Source organism: Rhinoraja longicauda, chromosome 17, assembly GCF_053455715.1.
Source record: "Rhinoraja longicauda isolate Sanriku21f chromosome 17, sRhiLon1.1, whole genome shotgun sequence".
Lineage (NCBI taxonomy): Eukaryota > Metazoa > Chordata > Chondrichthyes > Rajiformes > Arhynchobatidae > Rhinoraja > Rhinoraja longicauda.
The window spans coordinates 26,669,485-26,683,687 of record NC_135969.1 but is presented as its reverse complement, the minus strand read 5'-3'; the positions used below and the strand labels follow the sequence as shown (position 1 = coordinate 26,683,687).

General features: G+C 41.9%; 1 protein-coding gene across 2 annotated transcripts in view; it reads right to left on the bottom strand.

The window, feature by feature from the left end:
* Nucleotides 1-14,203, bottom strand: part of sema3h (sema domain, immunoglobulin domain (Ig), short basic domain, secreted, (semaphorin) 3H) — a 145,601-nt gene that overhangs the window by 82,986 nt on the left and 48,412 nt on the right. For both annotated transcript variants that reach the window (XM_078414429.1, XM_078414428.1), the window contains one exon: nucleotides 7,342-7,496. In XM_078414429.1, coding sequence (XP_078270555.1) covers nucleotides 7,342-7,496 — 155 coding nt within the window. The remainder of the gene's footprint in view (nucleotides 1-7,341; nucleotides 7,497-14,203) is intronic.

The window sequence follows — 14,203 nt, the reverse complement described above, 5'->3', positions numbered from 1 at the left end:
TGGAGTCCAGAGAACAAAATCCTAACTTTATATGTTTTTTAATTGTTTTTAAAAAGTGATATTATGCAGCTGTTAGATTGCCAGGAAAATCAGTGCCTTTTTTGCAGAGGAAATTGGCCCATCATAAACCAGTTGTATGAACCATCCACCAGTGCGAGTGGCTCTCAGCTCTGTTCTAGACGGGCTATCAAGCCACACGTTATCAATTTGCTCTGGAGAATATGTTCATTTGTTGTGCGTTTTCAATCAACGAATGAAAATCAGAAAGGTTAACAGCAGTTGAACTGATTTCACCCACTACCCCTCAAACTTCCAACTTCACCTTCCCAACTCTTCCTCCCTTTCTCCCTGATCTTCTTGCTTTTTAATTGCATTCCTTGTGCGTTGATGTTTTTCACTTCCAATTGCAGTACCTGACCCTGGGCAAACCAATGACATTCTACTGGCAACCACTCCCATGAACTATTAACCCCAACTTTAAGACCAACCCCACCACTTGCCCTCTATTTATCATTACTATATGTATAGTTTACCATGTGGGCTTCATGTGAACAAGGAATTTTATTGCACCCTGTGGTGTATGGCAATAAATTAATCTGAATCTGAATCATGGCTATCTATCACCTGTCTGCCTTATTGCATCTACCGACATGTAAACAGCACATTTAGTCTACCTGCAGGTGTTACTGCTTGCTGCATTCATTTTATGTTATTGCATGAACTGGAAAGACCCCCAGGCATTTAATCAGATCAAACCAACAGAGACAGTGATGGTGCTGGAACATGGAATGTATGGAATGAATGGGCATGTGATTAAGATATCTGTGGTTCAGATTTAGCAGTACAAACATATTCCAGCATTGTACTGATAATGTCAACAACCCCTATCCAACACCACTATCTCATTCTTTGCATCTCTGCCTTGTCATGTCAGACAAACCCATTTACATTACACATCAGATATTACACTCAGACCATTCAAGGGGATGTTGGATTGTAAATCAGCTGATTGGATTTTAATTGGAAATGTGAAAGGAGGAGAAACTCAGCAACTCAGGCAGAATCTCAGGCAAATACACTGGAATTTAGAAGGATGAGAGGGGATCTTATCGAAACGTATAAGATTATTAAGGGGTTGGACATGTTAGAGGCAGGAAACATGTTCCCAATGTTGGGGGAGTCCAGAACCAGGGGCCACAGTTTAAGAATAAGGGGTAGGCCATTTAGAACAGAGATGAGGAAAAACTTTTTTAGTCAGAGAGTTGTGAATCTGTGGAATTCTCTGCCTCAGAGGGCAGTGGAGGCCAATTCTCTGAATACATTCAAGAGAGAGCTAGATAGAGCTCTTAAGGATAGCGGAGTCAGGGGGTATGGGGAGAAAGCAGGAGCGGGGTACTGATTGAGAATGATCAGCCATGATCACATTGAATGGCGGTGCTGGCTCGAAGGGCCGAATGGCCTACTCCTGCACCTATTGTCTATTGTCTAATCTGTGGAGACACAAAGATAAAACAAAGACAATGATTCAAGTCAAGACCCTTCACTAGAACTGCAGAGGTGAGAAAACAAATCTGTTTTAAGTTAAAGAGAAGTGGAAAGAACAAAAAAGTGAAAGATAGGGTGAAAACACCCCAAGGTAACTCAATGTTTTTGGGTCCACCTAGTTAATAGATGAATGGAGCATTAGAGAACTGGAGAAAAAGAAAAGATGCCAGAACCATGAGATGCAGAACCAAACAGATGCTGTAAATTGGAAATAAAAGGAAAAGCTGGAAATAACATCTTACAACAGAACTACCTGGTTCTGCCATAGATGGGAAAAACTGGTAATCTGAAATTGTTGAAGTAACTGTATCCCAAGTCTTGAAACATGCCTGAACGGAAGCTGAGGTGCTGTTCCTTGAGCTTCATGGGAATAGTGTAGGAGGCCATTGACAGAGAAATCAAGAGTGGAAGTGGAATCGAAAATTAAAGTGACAGGCTTCCAGAACCTGGCGAACTGAACGGAGATGTTCTTCAAAGTGATCACTCAACCTCCCTTTGTTTCTCCATTGTAGAGGAGACAACATCATTTGTTTCAGCTTTTCAGCATCTACTGTGCTGCATCTCGCACTTCCAACATGTTTGTCTGTTTTTCTCTCTCTAAATTAAAAACATTTGTTTTCTCACTTTTCCAGTTCTTTTCATGGATCATTGACATGAAACATTAACTGCTTCTCTGTCTCTCTCTCTCTCTGGATGCCCCCCGAGTAGATATTAATGCTCTTGCCGGGTGGCAATCGCGAATGACCAACTGTTTCGCATTGCTAACCGTGACTTTGATGGAATGGGGATGGTTGAGGAATAGCTCGATAGCCCATTTCAGATCATAGCTGAGAGCCACTCACATTTGTGGACAGCTCAAGCAATGTTTATGAGAAGCCATTTTCCTCTGCAATGTATATTTTCCAGCAAGGCAATGAGGTTACATTTGTAGATCACCGGGATTTCTTTTCATATTCATTCCTGGGATATAGGTATGGCATGCTAGCCAGCATTTATTAACCATCTTTAATCTTCCTTGAGAAGGTGGTGGTATTTGATCTTTTTGAACTACCATTGCCTCTGTGGTAAAGATCTTCCAAAGTGCAATTGGAAAAGGTCTGTGATTTTGACCACAAAACAGGAAGGATTGTGCCTTGCAAATGGTGGAAATGTTTTGTGGAGTAACTTGTCACAGGATACCTAGCCTTGAGCTTGTACATCTAGCCATGGTATTTATGGGTTTGGATCATTCCAATTTCTAAGGAAAGCTCTCCTGCAGAATGTCTATAGTGGAGGATTTGGTGAGAGTTGCTAAAGGTTGTTAGATCATTCTTGTAAGAGAATGTTTACCATTTGTGTGGCCTTTCCAAGCCCGATTGTTGTGCCACATGTGGTTACAGATTGATCCTAGTTTGAAGCTTCCAATGGACTTGAACACTGTGCAATCAGCAGCAAACATCCCAACTTCTAATCTCATGACAGAGGGAAGGTCATTAATAAGATAGCCGTTTTCAACATCTTAGGTGTGAAGTAAATATTACCGAGGAGAATGTCATTACTTTTGTTAATGCGCAATGGGATATTTTCTTAATCAGGACAAACAACATCTTAGTATAAGAAAATAACTGCAGATGCTAGTACAAATCGATTTATTCACAAAATGCTGGAGTAACTCAGTAGGTCAGGCAGCATCTCGGGAGAGAAGGAATGGGCGACGTTTCGGTCTGAAGAAGGGTCTCGACCCGAAAAGTCGCCCATTCCTTCTCTCCCGAGATGCTGCCTGACCTGCTGAGTTACTCCAGCATTTTGTGAATCAAACATCTTAGTTAAATTTCTCTTCCCCAATTTGTGCTTAAAATTTATGAATTTAGAGCCCTGTTGAGCAGGACCTCAATTTATATTGTCCTAATTCCAAGCAAGCGTGCTGACAAGTGAACCAAGGAAAACAACTAATGGCTGTGCAGAAATAAGATATTGGGCAGAACAGTTCACCTTCCCATAACGTTTAAAGGATCTCTCCAAGGTCCGGTTGGGGAATTAAATGTAAGTATTTTCTTGATATGTCGAAACAGTGCTTTCCCGAGGCACATTTTCTGTCAACAACTTGTTAGCCAGGTAGCCAGAGGAATGGTTGATGGAATTTAATACAGAGAAGTGTGAGGCGTTGCATTTTGGGATGTCAAACAAGGGCAGGACCTACACAGTAACTGTTAGGCTTCTGGGTAGTGTTGTAGAGCAGAGGGATCTAGGAGTACAGGTGCATGATTCCTTGAAGGTCGAGTTGCAGGTAGATAAGGTGGTCAAAAAGGCTTTTGGCACTTTGGCCTTCATCAGTCAGAGTATTGAGTATAGAAGTTGGGAGATCATATTGCAGTTGTATAAGACGTTGGTGACACCGCATTTAGAATATTGTGTTATAGGAAAGATATTGTCAAGCTTGAAAGGGTTCAGAAAAGATTTACGAGGATGTTGCCAGGACTAGAGGGTGTGAGCTATAGGGAGAGGTTGAGTAGGCTGGGTCTCTATTCTATGGAGCGCAGGAGGATGAGGGGAGATCTTATAGAGGTATACACAATCATGAGAGGAATAGATCGGGTAGATGCACACAGTCTTTTGCCCAGAGTAGGGGAATCGAGGACCACAGGACATAGGTTCAAGGTGAAGGGGAAAATAATTAATAGGGATCTGAGGGGTAACTTTTTCACACAAAGAATGGTGGGTGTATGGAACAAGCTGCCAGAGGTGGTAGTTGAGGCTGGGACTATCCCATCGTTTAAGAAACAGTTAGACAGGTACATGGATGGGGCAGGTTTGGAAGGATATGAACCAAGTGCAGGCAAGTGGGACTAGTGTAGCTAGAACATTGTTGGCCAGTGTGGGCAAGTTGGGCCGAAGGTCCTGTTTGCACACTGTATCACTATGATTCTAACTTACTAAAATAAATTGCTGACCTCTTCCTCTGATACAAAGCTGTAATATTGGAATCAACTGAATTGAAAATGAGCTGTCCCAGGGGAAGTCAATGGGTGTATAATTGACTGAAATTACATCTAATGGACTCCAGAATTCAAGTACTGACAGCCTCGGATGTACATTGAGACACAGTCCCAGGAGTCGCACTTCAAACAACATTATCTGCACGTGGTTACAATGTCTGTGTGTACGTGCTGGCCCAAATGTCGTCTGTTATCTGTACGTTGTACCAGTTCATTATCTCCTTTGGTTATGAGATGAGTTGGGAAGACAAAAGTGCCTCGGAGGAATTGGCTGGGCAATTTCATTCATTCTCACCATGGAAACTGAACTCTGTTTGACCCAATGGTGTTGTTTCCTCCAGCTTCAAGTTCAGCTGAACATGTCTGTGTCCGAATCACACATTACTCTAAAGGCTCCAAAACGGTAGAAAAGAGAGCTTACTTGGTCGGATGAATTTCTTCTTTGACAAAAAGATAAATAGTTATCTAAGTGCTAGATTCAAGCAATACTACTAACTACACGTGCTGATTATTTTTGCGGTAATGAGGATGTTCAGATATCACAAGTGGAACAACAGAGGAGCAGGTTGGCTTTATAGTTGCACTTCAAATGCCATTGGGTATTGATAGCATATTGGAAAGAAATAACGTCATGACGTCTGCCAATTCATTGATATGGGACAACTACAGAAGGTTGATTGAGTATTTATAAACATTCAAGTGACTGGCAAAATATAATCATACACAACCAAGCAATCACATATACCAGCAGCTGAAAAGTAAATGTTCACTTTTTGGTGAAAATTACATTTAGAAATGCCACCAGGATCTGAAGGCAGAAACTACACATTGCAAATAATTGCATGCCAGTGTTTTCATTCATTCATCGTACAGAAAAATCAATTGAGATTCATTATAGGCACATTATTCCAATCCACCACCTCTTTCCGAATCTCAAACACCCTCCATTAGGACCACAGCTTGATTTTGCACAAATTATTCCCCAGGTGCTACAAACATAATCCAACCCAAAGGATTTATAAGCCTGGATTGTTCAATCTGGCATACATTTGTCTCATAAAACCCACATAAAATGCATCTGCAATGGAATTAATTTGATAAAACCCTTGAAACCAATGTCCCGAATATTAATGCTCACTTGAAGTACCCTTTGCTTTCCCTCTCTCTCCATCCCTCCCCCTTCCAGGTTCTCCGACCAGTCTTACTCTACCCGACTACATTTTATCTCTGTTTGCTTTGTTGCTACCTTCTCCCAGCTAACAATGATCTATTCTACATTTTCTATGATCGCCATTCCCATTGTCCTGTTTTCACACCTTACACTTCCTTTTCTATGTATCTCCCCCTCCCCTGAAGAAGGGTCTCGACTCGAAGCATCACCCATTCCTTCGCTCCAGAGATGCTACCTGTCCCGCTGAGTTACTCCAGCATTTTGTGTCTATTCCCGAATGTTAATGCATCTTCTGACCACCGAGTGTTAATAGAGAAAGATCAGCTTGTTGGACCAATTTTAATATTCCATGGTTGCTAATACGTAATGCCACATTCCCATCCAACATACCCATTTTTCCCCCACCACTCGTCCCTCCCCTATTTTCTCTAATATCTGTGCAAAAAGTTGATCATTTAATTCCTTACTCTTTTTCTCTTGGTCCTTCTGTTGCTTATGATCCCTTATCCAAGGACAAATTGCATCTGACCCATTCCTCAGCCTCCCTCTGCATTGTTTTGGGAAGCATGCGTGCTATGAGCCTTAAGCTGTGATAAGCAACTGATGATTGTTCCTTTGCCACTGAATATAACACATGCTATTCACTAAATCAAACTCAATTTTGAGCACTTGGCAGACTGGTATGACAGTCCTCTATAGGCCTTTTCTGGTTAGATATTAAGCTGATTGAAATAAACAGATTAATGGCACGCAAAGCTGAAAATAGAAAACAGGGGAATGCAATGTTTGTCACAGAAACAGGAATATGCAATATCTGAAATTCACCAAGACTTCCATCTGTCTTAAGGAATCATTTGTCCAGTCTTACGCAGAAATTTTATTTGAAAAAGATAACTTCAAAGAACATAACAGAATTTTCTGTCGTGTCCATAGGCTCCACATAATTCGCCATCAAAACCAAACAGCGGCATTAGCCATCCAAAATATGTTCTTAACCCATGTGTCAAAGGCTGATGTGATTAGCTTTATTTCCTATTCAGTGATTAGCTAGATCTAAATCACAATCATTCAGTGATTAGCTAGATCTAAATCACAATCATTTCCACTGCAAAGCAATTCTGGGAAAGGTGCACTTTACCAGTTCAATGTTAATTGGTTCTACAAAGAAATCCTCCCGGCCTCTCCTAAAAATAAGCTAGAATGTGAAACTGCACATTCAGTGCTTCTGTTTTACCAATCTCAGAGCCACCCTCAATGGAAGACCTGATTTTTCATTCCAGTCACACATTCCAGTCACACGTCTCCCAGTGGTAACATTTCAGCAATGAACTTATCCTTCAATTAAGGAATCCTAGGATCCTCGAGTACTTTGCCCATTTGCTTTACTTATACTTGATATTGCTTTAATGATTCTCCTTATAATGATTTAAGTATCTCTTTGTTCCTTTGCTCCATTAGTTGTTTCCTCTTTATTCTCCCTGACCAAGGATACCACTTCTAATATTGCCAGGTTGAATTCTGTTCCCTACTTGTCTACCTACTCTTTGAGGCTATTCATTTTTTCCCTGTGTTTTGATGCAGCCCATATTTCATTATCTATGTCCCAATCTGTCGTCTTAAGACCAGGCCAAGCCATGGACCAAAGTTTACCTTTTTCACCCCATTTGAGATGTTGTCCAGGTTACAGGTCAGGAGGTAGTCTTTTGCAGCTGCGTACAATCTGCGGTTGTCCTCATCCAGGATAATGGAATGCAAGTTTGAGGCACTGAAGCTGAGGGGGATGATCCTCTTATTCAACATCAGCTCTAAGAAACAAGATCAGTGGTAGAAAATATGACTTAAAATACACCCAGAGTACACAATTTCAAAAACATTAGTTAAGCACATCCTATCTGCTCAAGGTTGGTAAGCATGCCATGTATAATAATAATAATATATTCCTATAATAATATATTCCTTTATTCGACCCACACCGGGGAAATTTACAGTGTTACAGCAGCAAAGTGGATAGCAAGTGATCATTCATTATAAATAAAAGTAAAGACAAGGATAAATTGTCATCAGTTTACTGTGTATTCCTTAACTGTTACTGTTGACTCGTCTGTTGGGAGCAGTGCTGGTTGTGCAGTCTCACAGCAATGGGAAGGAAGGACCTCCTATATCTCTCCTTCACGCACTTGGGGTGAAGGAGTCTGTCACTGAAGGAGCTACTCAGTGCAGTGACAGTGTTCTGCATGGGGTGGGAGTCGTTGTCCAACAGCGATGTTAACTTTGCCATCAACCGCCTCTCTCCCACCGCCTGCACTGTCGAGGGGGCAACCCAGGACAGAGCTGGCCTTCCTGACCAGCTTGTCAAGTCTCTTCCCCTCCGCCGCTGAGATGCTGCTGCTCCAGCAGACCACATCATAGAAAATGGCTGATGCAACCACCGTGTTGTAGAAGGTCCTTAGGAGTGCCCCCTGAACTCCAAAGGACCTGAGTCTCCTCAGCAGATAAAGTCTGCTCTGGCCCTTTTTGTATAGCACATTGGTGTTTTCGGTCTAGTCCAATTTATTATTGAGGTAAACACCCAGGTACTTATAAGAGTCCACCCTCCCGATGTCCATTCCCTGGATGTTCACCGGTGTCGGGGGAACCTGGCTGCGCCTGCGGAAATCTACCACCATCTCCCTGGTTTTCCCCGCGTTGATCCGGAGGCGGTTCCGCTGGCACCAGTCCACAAACTCCTTGATCAGTTCTCTGTACGCCCTGTCATCATTGCCTGTGATGAGGCCGACGATGGCAGAGTCGTCAGAGAACTTCTGTAGATAGGAGTTTGCAGAGCTGTGCCTGAAGTCCGCAGTGTACAGGGTGAACAAGAATGGAGCTAGCACTGTTCCCTGTGGAACCCCTGTGCTGTAGACCACCATGTATAATGGCCATAAGTAAAATCAGTTGACTACATCGGGCAGATGATGTTGTTCACCTGCCTGATATGAAATTTTGAAAACAGACGTACAGTGCCAAGCTTTTAACGTAGTTTAGTTTAGAGATACAGCATGGAAACAGGCCCTTTGGCCCACGAGTCCGCACCGACCACCATCACCCTTACACTAGTTCTTATCCTGGACACTGTAGTCAAGGAAAGTGTATCCACGTCGCAGCCCTGTTTCCACCAATCTTTCCACAAGAAGCACAAGCACAAGATGCCATTGTATGCAGATGCCGAGAAGAAGTGTGTTCAGCTCTGGCGGAACAATTTCTAATCTTGTAATGTGGACTCAATAAGAAGATCTTAGACACTCGGACCAATTTACAGAAGCCAACTAACCCACAAACCTGCTTATCTTTGGAATATGGGAGGAAACTGCAGAACCCGGAGAAACCCCACATGGTCACAGGGAGAGCGTACAAACTCCGTACAGACAGCACCCATCGTCAGGATCAAACCAGGGCCTCTGTCGCTGTAAGGCAGCAACTCAACAACTTTGCCACTGCCGCCCTAACTAGCTATCATGGGAAGAGATTATCAAGTGGACAGAGGAGATCCTTGATGAAATGCAACATCCCCACCAACTCCTGGGAACCCCTGGTATTTGACTGTGCGATGTGGAGAAGGAACATTTGGAATGGTATTGAGAAGCTTGTCCATGCACTGGGAACATAGAGGCCCTATATAAGCAGCAAATAGAGTGGACCGCATCCTCAACTACCCTACTATCCAAGTCTCAGGTGCCTTCTGATCTACCTAGGGAAGAGACTGTGGTTCCCACATTGTCCTCTTCAGTCACCTCAGAACCCACATAAACAGAATGGAAGCAAGTCGCCCTCGACTAGGAAGTACTGCCTGTGAAGACTATATAATAGCATATAATATATATATGATTCCTTACACCTGTAATCAAATCCTTTTATCACATAATTTTACATGCTTTTCACACTCCTAATTGCTTCTTGCACCCAGTTTTATATCATGTGTTATAACATCTACCAATGGAAATGTTGGAACAAGAGCACTTTGGGGCAGGCAGAGGGAATACCATTATCTTACTCCATAATCCTGGGTTGGATAGAGAACGTTACATATACATAGATACATAGACAACAGGTGCAGGAGTAGGTCATTCGGCCCTTCGAGCCAGCACCGCCATGCAATGTGATCATCCACAATTAGTACCCCGTTCCTGCCTTCTCCCCATACCCCTTGATTCCACTAGCCCTAAGAGCTCTATCTAACTCTCTTTTGAATGCATCCAATAAATCGGCCTCCACTGCCTTGAGAGTCAGAGAATTCCACAAATTCACAACTCTCTGAGTGAAAAGGTTTTTCCTCACCTCAGTTCTAAATGGCCTACCCCTTATTCTTAAACTGTTCTGGACTCCCCCAACATCGGGAACATGTTTCCTGCATCTAGTGTGTCCAATCCCTTAATAATGTTATCGCTTAATTATTTTCATCTTATATCCTTTATCTTTGACATTTCAGCAGAGATAAGGATAATGCTTGGCAAATTCTTCTTTCCACTTGATTTAATTATTTATTTGAAGCAACAAAATTGATGTGTTTCGTTAGGGAGTAATGGTTTCACCTGATTTATTTGGGCCAATCTCCTTGTTGTAAATCATGAATTTTTTGTATACACAATTTTGCTTTAAGATTTAAAAACAAAGATGATGTTGCACAATTTCCTAAGAATTGAGCAAATCAGGTCTTGCCATCAAAAACGTATTTTCAATGAAAATCTTTCATCTATCATTGCTTGTTTGAACAACTATAATAATGGCTTTGTGATTAATGTAATCTGTGATCTGCTCCTTTGGGACAAATAATGATAGCACAGCTAATTTGGAGATTCTTTAAGCATTCATAATACCTGATACCAAAAGAAAAGTAATTGTTTTATCTTCAAGCAACATCATACAACAGCCCTGCATCGTGCAACTTGCCTACTGACACCTCCAGTTCATAATGAAACATGGAAATTCTCCCCTTAGCCATTCTATAATATACCAGCTGCAGCTAATCATAGAATGTGGGTGAAACATCCCATCGGTGTAAACTGGGATAAAGAATGCTTCAAGAAATTGGCACATTATCCGTTGACCTTTCTTGATTGTACTGTAATTTTCCAAATGCCTTGCTATTACTTGCTCAACAATAGTTTCCAACACTTATGCAATGACAGATGTTAGGTCTGTAGTTTCCCGCTGTCTATCTTTTCTATTTTTCTTGAAACAGAAAGGTTGTAATTGTGATATTTTACCGGGATAGTTCCTGGATGGTTGGCTGGAAGCTTGCCAGGATCCAGGAAGTATTGAAGATCACTAAAACATGGCATTCATCATCTCTGCAGCCAATTATTTCAAGGTGCAGGTCCAGAGAATTGATCAAACTTTACCCCCCTCATGTGGTCCTGAAAACTTTCTATGGTGACGATGCTTGTTTCCCCATCAAGTCTACTCCACCATTCAATCAAGGCTGATCTATCTCTCCCTCCTAACCCCATTCTCCTGTCTTCTCCCCATAACCCCTGGCACCCGTACTAATCAAGAATCCCTGTCTTAAAAATATTCATAGCCTTGGACTCCACAGCCTTCTGTGGCAAAGAATTCCACAGATTCATCACCCTCTAACCAAACAGATTCCTCCTCATCTCCTTTAATTCAAAGGCTATTAACTCTAGTCCTAGACTATCCCACTAGTGGAAACATCCTCTCCACATCCACTCTATCCAGGCCTTTTACTATTCAATGAGGTCTCCCCTCATTCTTCTAAACTCCAGCATGTACAGGCCCAGTGTCGTCAAACGCTCATCTTATGAGCCTTTATGAGTGTTTCATCATTGATTTAGTGTCTACCACCCTGAACAGAAACAGATACAAAATATTTGTCCTTGTTCTCTGCCATTTTTTAAATTCCCATTATTATTTTCCCAATTTCATCTGTAAAGGATCAATGTTTACCTTAGCTGCTCTCTTTCTTTTGGAATAAGAGTAGGGTCCCAAAATGGCTCCAAACAAGATTGATCAGTAGACAGACATATGGTATTTACAATATTGGTTATCGAGTTATTTCTGAAAGATTGGAAACAATGGCCCATGTCTTCAAGCCATTTCCTTTATCATTTTTATTTTGAAGGAAGTCTATTCAAAATCAGAACACAAGCACCTAGTGCGGCACGGTGGCATAGCGGTAGAGCTACTGCCTTACAGCGCCAGAGACCCAAGTTTGATCCTGACTACGGGTGCTGTCTGTACAGAGTTTGTACTTTCTCCCCGTGACCTGCGTGGGTTTTCTCCAGGTTCTCCAATTTCCTCCCATACTATAAAGACAGTCAGGCTTGTAGGTTAATTGGCTTTGGTACAATGGTAAATTGTCCCCACTGTGTAGGATCGTGTTAGTGGATGGGGTTCACTGGTCGGAGCAGACTTGTTGTTTCCACGCTGTATCTCTAAATTAACCTAAACTAAATACATGTAGATCCATCAGGCAGCTGTGAATTGCAAAGACAGTGATCACAATTTATGCTAATACTTTAGAGTTGCCCAGATCAAGCTACCACGGTGGAATACTACAGAAGCACAACTGTTGGTTGAAAATCTCATTTACTTTACTGTAAAGGAGAGTAGGGAGATCTCCCAATCTCCTGGCCAATGTTGCCCTTTCATCAATAATACTTAGAAATGGATTACTTGGACACAGTTATGTTGTAGATGTTGAAACTTAGTGCGCATAGCAGCTGCTGAATATCCTCAATAGCGGCTGTTCTTCTGAAGTATTTGATTGACTGTAAAGCAAATTTGGATATCCCGGAGGCCAACACAATGAAAAGTTTATTTTTCTCCTTGTTGCTCTGAATGTTTTGCCTACCCTGGGATAACGCAGTTTACCAGTTAAACACAATGCTCTCTCACTCAGTGTTCCCTCAGTCTGGCTTTGAACTGGTTGAAGGGGAACTCTTCTTGTAATATGACTTAAATTGCAATTAGCAAGAGAGATTCTTTTTTTTTGGTGAAGATCAATAACGCTGCAGATTCAGGAAAGCTGAAATAAACGGAAAAAGATTCTGGAACCTGAACTAAACAGAAAAAAAAAAAAACAGGAAACACTCAGCAGACCAGGCAGCATCTGTGAAAAGTTAACATTTCATCTGACTAAGGGTGGACCTGAAATGTTACCTCTCCTTCCTGTTCCACAGATGCTGTGTGGTCTGCTGAGTACTTCCAGCATTTTTTCTTTGTATTTCATTCTTTAATACTGGTTCATGCTATTGCATCAAATCAAAACAGGCCACAAGGAATAAACCTATATTGAAAAGCAGGTAGCATGAGCACTTGTGTGAGCAACCGACACAACTGAATTCAAGCAGAGGTGACGAGTTCTTGACTGAACTGTAATGGCTATTTGCTGAAGATTGAAGGAAAACCGGTTTTACTGTGAAACTGGGTCTGAAAAAAAACCCGACTGGAAATGTTGCCAATCCACGTCCTCCATAGTTGCCGCCTGACCTGCTGAGTTACTCCAGCACTTTGTATTTTGCTCAAGATTCCAGCATCTGCAGTTCCTTGTGCCTTTGGTTTTACTTTGGACAGATAGTCTGTGGTTTCATAAGAAGCGCTTTCCATTTGATGGCAAGGGATGCTTGGAGCGTTTTAGCCAGATCAGAATGTTTTCAGATTGTGATATCACGTGTAGCTCACAGGATACAAAGGGAAAACTAAACACAAATGGGTGTAGGAGGAATTAAGAGGGCAACGGATATGTACCATAATTATTTCAGAGTGTGGCCTCTTTGGGATTTGAGCCAAGCATATTGTTTCACTGATCAGAGAATCTTTTTCTCTGCACCTTTGCTTTATTCCAAACATGGTTTTTTTCACTCTCTCTTAGCTCTCCACCCCTTGGCTTCCTTTATTTCCATTATCTGACAAAGTTCGTTGCTCACTCATCATTACCTTCAAAACAAAAGGCAGACAATAGCTGGAGAAATTTGGTACCCCCCCCCAACTACATTTCATGACCAAAGCTGTGGCCGGAGGGAATGTGTGATCAGTACAATGAGCACATTACAATGAATGACTGTAATTGCATGTCTGTAACATAATTTCCATGCAATTAAAGACCATAAGATCCAAAGTTTTAAGAAATGTCTTGGCTAAGATACAGCTGGCCAACAACAGAGGGGAAATAAACAAAAGAAAATAATAAAAACAATATAGAACAATAAAAAAACACCCATAGGTTTTATCTACAAACAACCTTCTTCCCTTCCCCTCACCCGCCCCCTCCGTGTTTCCAAACTGGTTGCACACCCATTTCTCCTCTCCCCTCTCCCATCGTCCCTTTTCACCTATATTCCTTCCTCCAGCTTCACAATTCACCTCGCTTCTATCCTTAACTCAGACTTTTTGTCTTTTGATCTCTGTCCTTTGTCCAACCATCTGCCGGTCAAAATCCTCCCTTACCTGTATCCACCTATCACTTCCCAGGCTTTGTCCTGCCCCCACCTCTCTTGCAAACTTTCCTCACCCC